The sequence below is a fragment of the Podarcis liolepis genome, assembly GCF_965112155.1.
Source record: "Podarcis liolepis genome assembly, chromosome: 2".
Lineage (NCBI taxonomy): Eukaryota > Metazoa > Chordata > Lepidosauria > Squamata > Lacertidae > Podarcis > Podarcis liolepis.
Genome location: NC_139555.1, coordinates 62,435,134 through 62,451,898, shown reverse-complemented (window position 1 = coordinate 62,451,898; position 16,765 = coordinate 62,435,134). Strand labels below are relative to the sequence as shown.

Below are 16,765 nucleotides of genomic sequence, written 5' to 3'. Positions count from 1 at the left end.
TGCGTTTTTTTTTCGTCTTGCGAAGCACGGTGTCGGAAAAGTTTTGGAAAAGCTTCAAAAATCACCAAAGTCTTCAAAAACCTCAAAAAAGGCTACCACACCGCGTGCTATGAGTTGCTCCTCGAAGTCAAGTCGCAACTGTATTAACGGTTTTAAGAAAAAGGAAACAAACTTGCAAGACATTACCGTCTTGCGAAGCAAGCCCATAGGGAAAATCGTCTTGCGAAGCAACTCAAAAAACCAAAAACCCTTTCGTTTTGCGAGTTTTCCATCTTGCAAGGCATTCGTCTTGCGAGGTACCACTGTATACATTAGAATAAATCTACAGTAAAAAGCTGATGAATTTTCATGAACACTTAAAAAAAAATACCACAAGTTGATGTGGAAATGTGGAGAACTAAATTTAAGATTGGAAAAATGAGAAATGGAAAAAAACCACCCCAGGCAAATCAAAGGTTAGAGCAGGGGTAGTCAACCTTTTTCTACCTACTGCCCACTAATGCATCTTTCTTGATGGTAAAATTTCTTCACCGCCTACCAGTGCTCAATGGAAGGAGGATTCATCTTGTGCTGTAGAACCCTCTACCGCCCACCTAGAATCCTGAAACACCCACTAGTGGGCAGTAGGGACCAGGTTGACAATCCCTGGGTTAGAGTGTGATGCTGATAACGGCAAGGTTGCAGGTTCGATCCCCATATGGGACAGCTGCATATTCCTGCACTGTAATTCTATGATTCTATGATTCTGTGACAGTCGTCAGTGTCAAGAATAAAAGGGACACTACAAAAAGAAAATGTTCTGAACATCAGGCCCTACACCCCCTCTTCCCGCTTTGTAAAGCGGTTGGCTATGCATTTGGATTTCCACATCATTTCGAATCTTCCGTTCCTGGGTAAGGTGATTGAGAGAGCGGTTGCTGAACAGCTTGGTGGGTTCCTGGATGAAACATCGGCTCTGGATCCATTCCAGTCCGGCTTCCGCGCTGGTCATGGGACCGAGACGGCTCTGGTTGCCCTAACAGATGATCTTCGTAGACAGCTGGATCGAGGCGGGTCGGGGCTGCTGGTTCTTCTAGATCTATCAGCAGCTTTCGACATGGTCAATCACGAACTTCTGGACCACCGCCCTGCCGACGAGGGGATCCAGGGCACAGTCCTTCAATGGCTGCACTCGTTTCTCTCTGGTCGGAGACAGAGGGTGGCACTGGGGGGGGGGGGAATTGTCATCGCGCCACTCCTTGGTGTGTGGAGTACTTCAGGGTGCGATACTCTCCCCGATGCCCAGCTTGTCCGGAGTTTTGGGCTGGGTTGCCATCAGTATGCTGATGACACCCAACTCTATCTGTTGATGGATGGCCATCCTGACTCGGCCCCAGACACACTGACCAGATGTTTGGAAGCTGTGGCTGGATGGTTACGTGGGAGCTGGTTGAAGCTAAATCCTTCGAAGACAGAGGTCCTGTGGCTGGGACGGGACGATATGGGATTGGGGGGGCAACTCCACTCTCTTGCGGGGGCGCAATTAGTGCCAGCTCCGTCCGTTAAGAGTTTGGGTGTAATCTTCGACACCTCCCTTTCCATGGAGGCGCAGATTGCAGCTATAACAAAGGCGGCATTTTTCCATCTCCGCCAAGCTAAGCAGTTGGCTCCTTACCTCTCTCGCCCTGACCTAGCCACTGTGATCCACGCAACGGTCACCTCCAGACTGGATTATTGTAACTCGCTCTACGTGGGGCTGCCCTTGAGACTGACCCAGAAACTCCAGCGGGTGCAGAATGCTGCGGCAAGACTCCTTACGGGGTCCTTGCTGCGAGATCACATTCCCCCGGTGCTATACCAGCTGCACTGGCTCCCGGTGGAGTACAGGATCAGGTTTAAGGTGCTGGTTTTAACCTTTAAAGCCATATATGGCCTAGGACCCTCGTACCTACGGGACCACCTCTCCTGGTATGTCCCACAGAGAAACTTATGGTCTTCAAAGAAAAACATCTTGAAGGTCCCAGGCCACAGAGAGGTTAGGCTGGCCTCAACTAGAGCCAGGGTTTCTCGGCCACGGCTCCAATCTAGTGGAACGCTCTGTCACAAGAGACTAGGGCCCTGCGGGACCTGACATCTTTCCGCAGGGCCTGCAAGACAGAGCTGTTCCACCAGGCCTTTGGCCAGGGCACAGCCTGACTCCCTCCTTCGGCAATCTTTGCGGAGCTCCGGCCCAATGGCTGCCATTGGTTTGATTTTAATTAATTTTATAATGAATGATTTTAGAGTGTTGTGCTGTGTTGTACTGTTGTACTGTTTTATTGTTGTTAGCCACCCTGAGCCCGGCTTCGGCTGGGGAGGGCAGGATAAAAATAAAAAATTATTATTATTATTATTATTATTATTATTATTAATAATAATAATAAAGCTGCTTAAAACCTGTATCAGTCATTTTAAAATATGTGTGTCTTCTGCATTAGAGCTGATTGCATTCAGGTTTTTCAGGGTCTTCCTTGAAGCACTACAAAACCCTGCAAAACTAGAAACTGCAGCCTGACAGGAGAAGAAAAGCCATACAAATGTATGAACCTCAGGCAATAGCAGGGATGAAATAACACCAGACTGGCAGAGACTTCAACACTGGCGATGGGATTGTGTCCTCTACTGCATCTGAGGACAGCATGCTAGCTTAAGGGGTGTAGGGCAGGCTACATGGAACACACAAAGTTCTGTTGTCTGTCACCTCACTGCTCCTTAGTATCTGCCGCCTGAGATCTGCCTAATGGAAGGGATGGTCCTCAAAGTCTGTAAAGCTATTGGGCAGGATTCACCTAACAAGTCCTATTAGTGGAAGCCCTGTGCAAAGATTTCCATTAAGGTTTTCCCTCCTCTATTCCCCCGCATGCCCCCAAAATTGGTTTGTGAGGTCAGGATAATTCCCAGACTAGTGTATAGCGGGGGGAGAGGGGAATGATTCTGTCAGGCAAGCTGAAACACTTGCACTGATGGAACAATTTCCTTAGCATGACATTGAATTCCTCCCATCGTTTGATCACAGTGCACTCACTGTTATTTCACAAAAATTTCTTGTTGATGCTGCTTTGGTCCGAAGGCGCTTCCTGCAGAAAGCAGCAGATTTCTTGAAAAATCATAACTGTTTAACAGTTTATACACTGTGTCTTTTCCCTATTCCACAGTGTGTGCACCGAGACCTGGCTGCAAGGAATGTGTTGATCTGCGAGGGGAAACTGGTGAAGATCTGTGACTTTGGTCTAGCTAGAGACATAATGCGGGATTCAAATTACATCTCCAAAGGCAATGTGAGTGACTTGATTACATGGACTCTGAGTGTCCCTTTGAACTTCCACGAGTCTTGTCTTGTGTAAGGGCCATAATACAGATGTCTCCAACTTCTGACGGAGACTTACAAAACTGGTTCCTGACCTCTTTACAGAGCATCTGCAGGCTATTTTCTGAGAAATGGATCGCCAAGCTCCAAGTTATATATGGCCCATGAATTATTTTCATGCTCCAAACAAGAATTTCACCTTCTTTTGTGATTCACTGTCTCCATCTCTCCATCTCATTCAGCTCCTCCAACTTTTGTTTTAAAACCTCCTTCAGTCCCCCTGAGAACTTGCTTCTGCTTCCCTAGATGATCATGATTCAGTTTCCTGAATACTGACTTAGTCATCGGCTATGAGTAAGTCCTCTAGTCCAGAGCTCCCATGGTTACTATGTCTCTTAGAACTTAACCTCCAATTTTAACGCAATCTCTAGAACTTCATTGGACCTACTGAGCAGCCCCATCTCCCTCATTTGCCAGTGCATGATGAACAGACAACAGTGCTGCCAACCACTCGTCTCTTATAGCTGCTGAGCCTCCTAAGTGTATGAAGCAAAAGCAACCAGAGCTTCCCACCTTTCTGCAATTTCCAGTCATTCAAATATTTCAGGAAGCCCTGAACTCTTCTAGGATACTTCTTTCACACCAAAAATTCTGATATTGACTTCAAGGGAAAAGAATAGCTGATGCTGAGACCACAGAAGTCACCAGTTGTAAGGAACTGGGTCTTCATTATCTTATCTACATTCACAAGGAACCCCAGCTAAACATGGTTCCTTCTGACCCCAGTAGTCTGCATAAAGTAAAGGTAAAGGTACCCCTGCCCGCTCATCTCACTCTATAGGCCGGGAGCCAGCGCTGTCCGCAGACACTTCCGGGTCACGTGGCCAGCATGACAAGCTGCATCTGGCGAGCCAGCGCAGTACACGGAACGCCATTTACCTTCCCACTAGTAAGTGGTCCCTATTTATCTACTTGCATCCGGAGATGCTTTCGAACTGCTAGGTTGGCAGGCGCTGGGACCAAACGACAGGAGCGCACCCCGCCGCGGGGATTCGAACCGCCGACCATGCGATCGGCAAGTCCTAGGCACTGAGGTTTTACCCACAGTGCCACCCGCGTCCCTAGTAGTCTGCATACCCCTTATTTAACCCCATTTGGTTTTAAGGACATAAGAAGAGGCTGCTGGATCAGGCCAATGGGCCATCCAGGCCAGCATCTCATTCTCACAGTGGCCAACCAGTGGGAAACCTGAGCACAAGAGCACTCTCCCCAACTTCTGCTGTTTCCAATAAATGGTATTCAGAAACATTACTGTCTCCGACTGTGGCAGCAGAGCATTTATTTGGTTCTGGAATGCAGTATATTCCACCCCTCAAATCTGCACACCGGACATTGCCTTCCTGGTTCTAAATGCTAGGTTGTGGATGCACCCTCTCTAGCTTTGGGTTCTTCTGTTCCATCTCCTCCTCTATACTACATTGACTGGCATGTCTCAGCTCTGGGCCTCTAACCTTCTCACAGCACAAGGCCCACATCCATTTCTTGATTCTGTACCAAAGCCCTTCATGACCTGTGTTCAACAATGGATTGCTTCACAATGGTGTATGCATTTACTCTGTCCCCTTTTAATTCCATGAGTCATCTTACTAGATACTAAGCACCAAAACTCCTTGCACCTAACTGATCCATGCTAGCATTACCAATTTTGGTTTCCTAAATTTCTGGGAATCTGAGCAAGGAGGCTTCTCAGCACAGACGGCTATGGTGGATGGGGCATGGAAAGAGTATTCTTCAAGAACTTTCTAGAAGCTCCAGTCTGCAGTCTGTGCTGGCACATTCCTATATGTGGGACTATCCCAAACATCCACTGAAACAACCATTGCATATGCTTTTTTCTCCTTTACATGGCAGCCACTGAGACATTTGGCTCCTGCTGTCATTGGATAGCATCTTGTTCTAATAAAAAAATACCCATATACACAGTGGCGTATCGTGGGTTGTCAGCACCCAGGGCAAGGCAAGTAATTTGCGCCCCCTAACCAATGGATTTGCGCCCCCTAACCCGTGGATTTGCGCCCCCTAACCCGAACCCCCAGATGTTGCGCCCGGTGCGGCCGGCCCCCCCTGCACCCCCCACGCTACGCCACTGCATATACACAAGGCTCAAAGCACTCTGCAGTTATCCTCAAGAGCCACATATCTGATTCTTTTTGTCTTGAGCTGATTGTGCGAATGCACAGGCTGAGGTTTTCAGAGGCTTAAATAATCTAACCACTGTGAGTCACCTTGCACATCTCAGAATCTCCCTTACGCGACCCTTCTCTTAGATGAACAGGGAAATGAAACCGTGGTCCTTCGCAATCCTTCCTGGAGATTATTTTTGATGCTGGTTGCACAAATAAGCCCACTAAGAGTTCAGGGAATTGTAATAGGAAAGCAGCACGCAAGCTGCTAGAGAGAAAACCAGAAGCAGGCTAGTTTCATATGTCACAAATAAGTATGGTCTGGAAACTGCGGAGACAAGTACAGGAAATGAGGGTAGCAAGAATTGTATGTCTGTCCCTTTTGCCAGAGCCTCTTATGTTCATCACGTTCATTGTTTTCTATCAAGCACACTGCCTAACCTGACTGTTCCTGCCCACACTGGGCGTGTTTCTAAGCATTTTGCTCCGACTATTGGAAACTCACTAACTCCCTTCACACATTATAGACATGAAGAGGACTTGCCATGTTGAAGGGGATTCTATGTGCTAGCTACAGGCCCTGTCCTTGGTGTTTCACTGCTCTCTGGTGTCATCTCCTCCCTCCCCCCACCGCCACCCCAATGCTCATGCATTGAACATGGATGTCTGAGCAGGGGAAGCCTACACACACAAATTTCTATGCAGGGAATTCTATGTGCATAAAATTCTCCATGCATATATTTCCCCTGGAATATACCATAGAATACCTGGTGGCTTTTCCCATGCTACAGACTAGGTTTCATTAAAAGTCACATGGAAGGCCCTCACTGTTAGCAAACAGATGAAAATTCATTGAAGATCACTGCATTTCTGCTGTGTCTTTTGGTTATAGACCTTCTTGCCATTGAAATGGATGGCACCTGAGAGCATCTTCAACAACCTCTACACCACCTTGAGTGATGTGTGGTCCTTTGGAATCCTCCTCTGGGAAATATTCACTCTGGGTAAGCAACTGGTCAGTGTCACCCAGACTCTGTTTGACCCATCCCACTTACTGGATTGCCTGTGTACGGAATGAAAACAATGTTTCTCACTCTCTTTAATCTACATATGCTTCATATGCCACACTATAAGTACCTTCACACAAGCCCAGAATCTTTCAAGCTAAGGACTAAACTATGCATGATGTCCGCTTACCCTCTTTCAGGGATGTAGCAGCTTTGCAGGAAGGCCAGCGCCTCCCCTCCTGCCTACAATGCTGGACTGGGCGTCAGGGTCTGATCCCTGCCGGAGCGCGAGATTCAGATCGCCTGACTTGAAATCCTGCCCTGCATCAGCCTGCCGAATTGGCCAATGGCAGGCTGGCACGGAGGGCTGGTCTCTCTGGGGGTGGGCTTGAGGGGACAATCAGGCTTCCCTCAGGTCTGCTCCCAGGGGACTTAAAACAGCCCACGCCAGCCCCCGATGCCCAGCTCAGTGGCGGTTTAGGCATTGGGTAACCTTTGCCTAGTTGTACCCTCGCCTTCCCCTCCAGAAATAGGGTATCCCGTTAAAGGGATCTGTGATGGAGTTGCTTCTGTCCATTTGCCCAGATGGGGGGCTTGGGCCTCAGCGCTCCTAGAGGCGGGGATCCCTGTGAGGATCCCCCTATTTGATGTAAGTCATAGGAATCCCTGCTGCCAGGTGGACCCTGGTGTCATTTCCGGTAGGCAGCCTGGAAATAAATGCTTACCCAATGCTTACGCCAAACCACTTCATCTGTAGTCAATAAAGTTGTAGCCTGATTCAGTCTCATTCAACTGTGTTCTCCTTTATTGGTAGCTCACCTGAAAGGTGTGTGTGTTTGGGAGTGCGCAGCCTGGGTTTGCAAGTTAATCACATCATTTGTTAGTTCGTTCACTGACCACGTTCCTGTGTGAGGGCTAGACTGGGATCATGGCATGGGCTTAGTAGGGCTATAACCCTTTATCCATCCAACTTGCATTGAGGAAAAACTCAGAGTGGAGTGAATTTGAGCTCTTTTCCCCAATACAAATTGCAGGCACAGACCCCTTGATCTGAAATGAGACCACAGTAGGGGCAAAGGGATAAGTGGGGGTGGGGCAGGGGCAGCATTCTGATACATGCTGGGATCCCTGTACTGGCAATTTGTGCATGAAGAAGTTTGACCTGAAAGTCCATGTGATAAATTTCATGTGTACTGTCAGTGCGGTCCTCAGAGGGGCCACCAAACAATAGCCTGTTGCCATTACCATTGCTGTACTGGTAGTGAGAAAGAGACTAGAATGAGGTGGTGCTGGCATTGGCATGCATTATACAGAAGTTTCCCCACTAACTGGTTTTGCTTGACCTCCTTTTTTATCCCTAGGTGGGACTCCATATCCTGAACTGCCCATGAATGAGCAATTCTACAATGCTATCAAACGTGGCTATCGTATGTCCAAGCCTACACATGCTTCTGATGAGATGTAAGTGTTAACAGCATATGTTTGCCTATCTTGTACAGAAAAAGTCCCTTCCTTTCTCTCAGTATAAAAAAGGTAAAGGGACCCCTGACCGTTAGGTCCAGTCGTGGACAACTCTGGGGTTGCGGTGCTCATCTCGCTTTACTGGCCAGTCATGACTAAGCCACTTCTGGTGAACCAGAGCAGTGCACGGAAATGCTGTTTACCTTCCCACTATTTATCTACTTGCACTGCGTGCTTTCAAACTGCTAGGTTGGCAGGAGCTGGGACCGAGCAACCGGAGCTCACCCTGTTGTGGGGATTCGTACCGCCAACCTTCTGACCGGCAAGCCAGTATTGCACTTCCCAAATTATTATTATTTGCTTTTTGTGTCTCTCCAGCTATGAAATCATGCAGAAATGCTGGGATGAGAAATTTGAGATCCGACCTTCTTTCTCTCAACTGGTGGTACTCGTGGGGAACCTGCTGGCAGACAGCTATAAGAAGGTAGAGTTGGGTTGGGCTGAGAGGATAAAAATGATAGGAGGAGAGCACAGAAAACAGCCTCATTTCTAAACTCTTCCATGACTGTTGACATCAGTGTGCAACAGATTGTGCAAAAGATTGGGAGTAAATCTGATTACAGAGGGAAAGTGGTGGGAAAGTGGGCTGTCTAACATTATAGTATTTTCTAGTATGATTCTGGTTTCTTCATTGCCATTTTCAGTTCCAGATCTGGAGCTAGCCTTTTTCACAGACTTGTGCTCTTAAGAAACTGTAGATTCATCAGGGCTGTCCTTATATTTAGAATCAATAAAAATTCAGCATTGCCTTTATCTTATGTAATAACCTTGTCCTTGTATGAAAATGCCATGTGCAGAAACATTACATGTGGTATTCATGCACTCACAAGCACTTTCTGTCCTATCTGCCTTATATGAGAGCAGAAGTACCAACAAGTCAATGAAGAATTCTTGAAAAGCGACCACCCTGCTATTGTCCGCACAAGGCCCTGGAACTCAGGTCTCAACAATTCCAGGTCCACTGCCATCAATTCCAGCGCCACCTCAGGCACTGTCCTTTATACAGCTGTTGAACAGAATGAATTAGACAATGATTACATCATTCCTTTGCCGGACCTTAAACCAGAGGGAGCCAATGAAAACCTGCAGGAGGCCTCCAGCAGTCGGGCAAGGTTAGAATCTTAATCTTTCTTCCACTGTGACATTATTCACTCCCAGACCTCCATTATCTATGTTCTACCAATTGGTTACCTGGCAGGTGAAGTATATTAAACTGTTTTTATACTCAGTAGCCAGTATGGAAGCTGAGTGGATTAGTCTTGGCTCTGTGTGCCTTGAAGTGGTGGTTCCCAAAGGTTTTTCTCACCTATTGTTCTTCCTTTTGAAGTATCCTGAAATATCAGGGCGCTGGAACACCCTGAAGTGGTGGTTGCCGAAGAGCCAAATGATTATGAAGTACAAATGGATAAAATAATCTTAGGTAGAATGACTGCAGATTTTGAAACCCATATTTTGAAGTACCTTTCAGTATAGTCACTGAATGGCCCCCATATATTTACTCCATTTTGGAGATGGGGAACATGGTTGTCTAAAGCTTCTTATGGAATTTTCTTTAAGAAGAACAACAACTGGTTTCAGAAATCAGAATGGCAGCCCACATGGCACCCAGCTAAGGCTTTCGTAATGTATTGACTCCTGATTAAAGCTGAAACTTGATTCTTTCTCTTTCTCTTCTTTGCTCTTTCCACCATTAGCTCTTCACTGAATGAAGCACACACATCGTCTACTATATCCTGCGACAGCCCTCTAGCCCCACAGGAAGAAGAAGAAGAAGAAAAAGAAAAAGAAGGAGAAGACAAAGCACCAGAACTAAAGCCAGACTGCTAGGATTGTTAGAGAGGTGTGAGAGAGAGAGAGCATGTTTGTGTGCATGCATGGTGGTGCCGGGGAGTTCTGGTCACAAATTGGTGCTTCCCTCTCCTTCAGCCCTACTGCAATATGCCATTATCTTCCATTCCCTTCAGCCCACAGCAGAACCCAGAAACTGTAACACTGAAGAGACTTTCTGCAGCCAGGATTGAGTAGAAGTTTATATGGCTCCTCACGCTTCATAACTGAGACTATTTTCGTTCCATTGCCTAATGCAGAATTCATTCTCCATTCATACTTGTCTCTGCTAACCAAGACCATCATGATGAGAAATGTCACTCTTTGCTTGACAGCCTCACTACCTTATTGCTGGAGCGGAATGAACCTTCGTATAAGACTAATCTCTCCACAATAAGGCATGTTCCCCTTGTATCAAGCCAGAGAAAAACCCCCAGTGGTTCTCTTGAGGAGTGCCTTTACTCTAATTGTTTCACTTTCTATTTTTGCAACCTGATTTTGGAGGCCAGCAACTGTTCAATGAATTCTCTAATCAATGGGTTATTAAATTACACCTTTTAAAACTTATCATGAAAGTGTGGATGGGGTATGAATGTACGTATGTATGGACAGTTTTTTTGTTTTTGCTTTGCTAGCGAAGGAGACACCGAGAAGTGATCTGCCCACAGTTTTATCCAATTTACAGACATTGCATGGATTCTCTGTTCAGGGCAGCATTATGATGATGACCAACAGAAGAGCAATATCAGGCATTTCACTCGGGTTGTGCTCTTCATTGCCTGGGTTCTCCACTGCTTTTGCTGAGTAGTTCCAGGATCACGAGAATGATGGTACTGATACAGGTACCGTGGATTACAGGTACTAATAGATCTCAAGGATCAGAGATTGTCTAGACTAGACCTAAAGCCACAATTTTATCGCCCAAGGACATACTGAGCAAATGGAGACCATCAACTAATGACTCAGCTGTGGCAACAGCAGGACAGTCCACGGCTACATTTCTCTGCATTCTGTCTTTTTATCATACTTCTCATTTTAAAAGGAACAAGTGGGTCTTTCTGAGGCCAGTAGGAGGGTGCTAGTGTACCTTGTGAGGAAAGGCAAACCGCACTATATTTGTTTTACCTTGGAGGTCAATTGATAGCCGTTGTCGTTGGTCTGTCCCATTCTGCCTCTAAGGGGAAAGGATTGCTGGCAGGTTCTTTCAGGAAAAATGCAGGTTGTGCATATGGCAGCCTTTGCCAACCTGATGCCCTCCAAATGTTTTGGACTACAACTCTGTTGCACCCGAAGGGGCAATGGTTCTTTTTGGATTCAGAACACAATGGGGTGAAGGCTGAAGATTTTATTAAACAGCTCAAAGAAAACCACAAAGCGTTGCCCTTTTCATACATCCATGATGCTGTTAGAGAGCCCCTCAACAGACAATGGGCATGACCTGGAGCTTGACCAGTATACAGCACTTTCCAGGTAGCCTAGTATAGAGGTTCTGACTAACAAACATGCTCTTGGGGGTATATATACACAGCTAGAATTTGGGTGATACATCTGTTTTCCACCAGAGCAAAAGACTAACTAATACTTGGCAGGAAGTCACTTCCAGAGCTAGCTAATGCTCCCTATAGCAGGTGTCAGGATGATATCCCTGTGAAAGCTTATCTAGAAGGTCATGTTTCCCACACAGTGCTGTCTCAGCATGATGAACTGTGAGAAACTACTATTTTGTGGAATAAACATAATTAACCACCTAAAGGCCCAGATCCACAGGATTTTTAAACATTATCTGGGCATGAGAGGGGCAATTGCTTGAGATAATAATTGTCTTCTGCAGTTTGGCAGTAGAAACTCCCATCAGCCGCAGTTCACATATGCTGGCTAGAGCTGATGGAAGTTAGTCCCAAACAAGTGGAGGGCACTAGGTCGCCAAAGCCTACCATATGGCATAGCCTGCATCTCATATCAGACTTATATAGAGAACCTTTACTTTTCTTGTTTTAAGCACAAAGCATTGGGAGATGATGAGGATGGGCAGAGGAGATTCTACTCCAAAGATGAGCAGTAGATGGTAGGTGAGGTTCTCAATATATTCTATTTAAGAGAATCTTGAAAAATTCCTGCCAGTGTGCCTCAGAGCTAATCTACATTTTAGACAGAATGAGCTAGCAGAGTTCTTTCCCATGCTACTTCAAATTACAGGTGGGGGGCAGCACACTTTGAATATTCTCCCTTGTAAAAAAGAAAATCACTATGTGTAGCACAGCAGAGCTGTGTAGCCTTCTCTTTGGAGTGCTGGCCTATTACATGTAAAGAGCTTCAAAAATATGGTTTCTCACTGTGGTCGTGAACTGTCAAATTTGGTTCTCATTCATCATAAACTGTAGATCGACTCCAAACTTGCCTCAGCCAGAAATGCCCCAGTAGGAAAACTGCTTTTTCTCGAAGCCTTCCTTAACAGAAGCAATTCCTGGCAGAGTTGACTCTAATGTCTCCTCCAATTCACTAAATATGCATTCTGGTTGGTGTTAACAAAATGTTGTCTATTTTGTTTTGTACCATATCTTTCACTGCCTTCCATAGATATAGATGGGGGAGGGGGTGGTGAGTCAAGTTAGGGATTTTTTAGAAAGAAAGAAAGAAAGAAAGAAAGAAAGAAAGAAAGAAAGAAAGAAAGAAAGAAAGGCTTTTCAGTACATTTACTATAATGGTGACTTTTTTAAAAAGGCATTAGTACCTACCACTACCCCACTCCCAATGTTGTATTTGCTAATTTTCTGTCCGTTTTCTTGTTATACATTTAGATTTAAGTACTAGTAATTGAAGCAGGGGGTGTTTTCAAAATAATGTGCCACTTAAAAGGATTAGTGTTATGGCAGCGAGAAAGTATATTCCATAAATCATGGGCAGTGCCAGGTTTATCTCTTTCCAACTGAAAGACACATCCTTTTCAGTCAGTCTTTGAATTACACTCGTAATTCAAAGTAGTTACCTACTAGATGATATTGCTGCCTGTAGAAATGACCTATTGGCATTCTACTTTAGGACATTAATATGATGGAAATATCTCTGGGTGGGGATGGGTAAGACCACTATGGCATAGCTTCTTTTTAAGTGCTATGTAGTATAGTAACTACACCATGTTCATATATTACCATAGCATGGACAATGTTTTATCCCAGCTGGCTTAAACAGTATTAGCCCAATGGGCTTAGTACTTTTCCATGGTCATGTTCCCAGTGGCAACAGCACACGATGCTTTCTATGCAGACGGTCTCCCTGGCATTGGCCAAGACATTTACTGAGATCCCGGAGAGCTATTGCCAGTCAATTTAGTCTGCCGTGGTGTCAGGCACCTTCCTATGCTCTGTGATGGGATTTTGGTGTGACCTGAAATACAAGCCAGCATTTTAAAGAGCACAGTAACCATATATAATTATATAGCTCAATGGGCTATAGTTGTAACTGGGCAGATATGCTCTGCTACACCTAAGGTTCCTTGACAAGGATGAACAAACTGATTTGCCTTCTGTTCCACTAAGCTGAATCATTTTTCCGTTTCACATCTTGGTGAGGCGGTGGTTTAACAGTGTTGCTGCAAGCGAAAATGACTCCAGCTGAGGCCAGTGGAGCAGCCAAATGACACTGCCAAATGCCAAGGTACCCACCCACCCCATCCTGGGTTGAAGCAGCACCAGTGGATGTTCTCATAGCTTGTATAGCAAGGACACAAAACAATTGAAATTGAGGATTAGGTGTCACTTTTTGCACAGAGCCAAACTCCTCACCAACAAAAAACAGATAGGAAATTTGAAGTCCCTAGGCATTTCCATTCCACTGTTTCAGACTGCTGGGTACCATGTCCCCCCACAAAAAAAACACTGCAATTCATTCGTACCTGCTGGGCCCCAGTCACCACGTGGCACCAGCTGCAGTGGGTTCTAGGTAATAAAACTTTCACACTAATATAAGACAGCTGACCTTTGCGGATTAGACCCCTGACATTGGCAAGAGTGAGAGGCAGGAGGAGGTACTTAACCAAAGAACTCTTCTGTTTCCACAACTTTTATGGCCATGGTTTGGCCTATGAGTCTCCCTCCTCCAGGGGTCCATTGCTGTTTTGTATTTTTGCATTACTGTCATTTGGGTTTGCTTGGCTTTATTTTATATTTTTAGAATATTGGCTAACCAAATCCCTGACTGAAACATGCTAAGTTTTAGAAATGCCTCAAATCCATTTTTGCAATCTTGGTCTCATTTCTAGTCTAGCATATTAGTATAGTCTCTGTAATATTTTAATCTACAGCTGTTTCACTGTTACCAGTTCAAATATAAGCACCTTTCTCCAGCCAGCCACTACTGCTATGTAGCCAGAATGTACCAGAGGAATATTGTCACATTACAAAATTATGTTTTTTATATATATTTTCTGCGCTTTGAAATGCTTATGAGATTGATATGTATACAGTTTGTTTTGTCTCTGCTTTCCTTTTCTGTTTGACTGTGTTGTTTGTATTAAGTGAGGGATGTAGAGAATGGCAGAGTTTTACTTTCTGTTGCTGTGGTGTGATCCATATTATGGTGGACTTTATTTGCCTTTAGTATGGTGGACAATGAGTTGCCTTGTCTACTTTTCCAAGGGCCAACATGTCCTTCGTAGATCGAAAGACAGGTGATAGAAGTGCAATTAAACAATGTTATTGAAGTTGGCCAATATTGGCATTTAAGCTCCCTTCTTCATAGTCTCACCAGCTTTCTGAAATAAGCAGACCATTCAAAAACAGTTTGGAAACCAGTAAATACTAAATTGAGGACTGGAGAATCAAACCAGTTCTGTTTGATTTGTAAAGCATTGCTCATGTTCCAAGCAAAAGGGAATCCTTTCTCAGATTACTTGCTTTACAGACACTCATAATGCAAATCTTATTGACAATTATTATAGGCAGTTATTATATGGTCAGTGTTAAGAGAATCTGAACACTTCTAAAAGGGTCAGTTCCATGTTATGTTTCTTCTATTAAAGAATCTGAGACAAAATGGCCAACATTGCCACTGATTCTGATGAATCAGATAGAAGAACTTTGCCATTTGTGTGTATCAAACTTGGATTTAATAATCTTTTGACATCTACAAAAATGTCCACTTTATTCTTATTTTGTTACATGTATCTTAAAATAATGAATAGGGGGAAAATAACATTAGAAATGAATCACAATGTGTCTCTTCTTCTTCATCCATCAAATTTCCTCTTTGTGGAGGAAGTTGTTCCACTTTCCAGGCACCTTTTTGGCATTCCCAATCCTTGTCTCTGGGCAGAGCCATAGAGACTCTTTCTTATAGCAACTGACAGCAGTCTCTGAATGGGAAGCAAAATCCATTTCTTGTCTTTCTAATACTTTGCACACCATCATGGGAGTGAAAGACAGAAAGGTGTCTTGAACTAAGGTACCAAAGATTTAATGTTATCCTAGGTTTACAAATGTATGTTAAGACTCTTATTAAGCCACATTTATACCCGTGAGATATTATTTTTTATGCTGTAAACTTGTCATATGTGTTTTCTAAAAAGATTTTTAAAATTAAAAGAGCTTCTTTTTAAAAACCCTGGGGCGTCTCTGTGATCTTACTGCAGCCTACATTTCTTAGAAAACATGGGGGGTTGAGGAGGTTTCTCCTGAATTTCTTAGCAAATGAATTAACAGCATTGAGAGGAAGAATGTTAATATGCTTAGGTGCCACAATACTCTTTGTTGAACATGGTTAATATAACTCCAGGGCTTAGAGAGAGCTTATCTGCAGTACCAAGGAGAGAGTGTATGTGACAGAGAGAGAAAGAAAGAAAGAAGACTTATATAGCAAAAATTATGTCAATGGAGACGGAGTCTGTGAGCAGATGAAGACTCAGTGGCCTGTATGAAAAAAGGTAAGTGGAAAGAAGAGCTTACAGGTGCTGTCTAGGTGTGTAAGAAGGCATACAAGCAGGTCTGCCAACAGCATAGACCTGGTCTGTTGTTTGTATGCACCTCTGAGAGGTGTGAGTCAAGACTTTGAGGGCTCCTCCAATATCTGGAATCCTACCAATTAATTCAGGATGCGGGTGGTGCTGTGGGTTAAACCACAGAGCCTAGGGCTTGCCGATCAGAAGGTCGGCAGTTCGAATCCCCATGACGGGGTGAGCTCCCGTTGCTCAGTCCCTGCTCCTGCCAACCTAGCAGTTCAAAAGCATGTCAAAGTGCAAGTAGATAAATAGGTACCACTCCAGCGGGAAGGTAAACAGTGTTTCCATGCGCTGCTCTGGTTCGCCAGAAGAGGCTTAGTCATGCTGGCCACATGACCCGGAAGCTGTACTTTGCCAATAAAGCGAGATGAGCGCTGCAACCCCAGAGTCTGCCACGACTGGACCTAATGGTCAGGGGTCCCTTTACCTTTACCTTTACCTTTACCTTACCAATTAATTTACCAGGACCTATCTTGCCTGTAGCAGTGCATTCAGTGAAAATGTTTCACCTGCGAGAACATACAAGCCTTGCCCTAGCATAAATCAACACTGGAGGCTAGCCTAAAAATGTTTCTTCCATCCAATGTCTCTGAACTTTGAGAGCTCTTTTCCACTTCCATGGGGGAAACTAAATGCAAAATGTGTGTTCATCATCAGGGATGATTATCATATACATTCATTTGTTTGCAGCTTCCCAGAGCATGTGAACAGCATACAGATTCTGCAAAATACACTTATGTAAGCTATTTCCTATATGGAAGTGTCATCTGTGCAGAGAATGTTCATGTTTAAATTGCCCTTAAGCTGCACATTCTTCTCCAGCTGAGGAAATGTGAGAGGTGTAATACCAAGCTTATATTTTACATCAAAGGTTAAGGCTCATGGTGCTGCCCTAGGGTGGTCAGGCAAG

The 16,765-nt window shown here is 44.7% G+C and overlaps 1 protein-coding gene across 2 annotated transcripts in view; it reads left to right on the top strand.

Moving 5' to 3' along the window:
- Positions 1-15,459, top strand: part of PDGFRB (platelet derived growth factor receptor beta) — an 82,765-nt gene extending 67,306 nt beyond the window's left edge. For both annotated transcript variants that reach the window (XM_083487971.1, XM_083487970.1), the window contains exons 18-23: positions 3,174-3,296; positions 6,401-6,512; positions 7,877-7,976; positions 8,355-8,460; positions 8,901-9,148; positions 9,731-15,459. In XM_083487971.1, the coding sequence (XP_083344097.1) occupies positions 3,174-3,296; positions 6,401-6,512; positions 7,877-7,976; positions 8,355-8,460; positions 8,901-9,148; positions 9,731-9,863 (822 nt within the window). In that variant the 3' untranslated portion in view covers positions 9,864-15,459. The remainder of the gene's footprint in view (positions 1-3,173; positions 3,297-6,400; positions 6,513-7,876; positions 7,977-8,354; positions 8,461-8,900; positions 9,149-9,730) is intronic.
- The last annotated feature ends 1,306 nt before the right edge of the window (positions 15,460-16,765 follow it).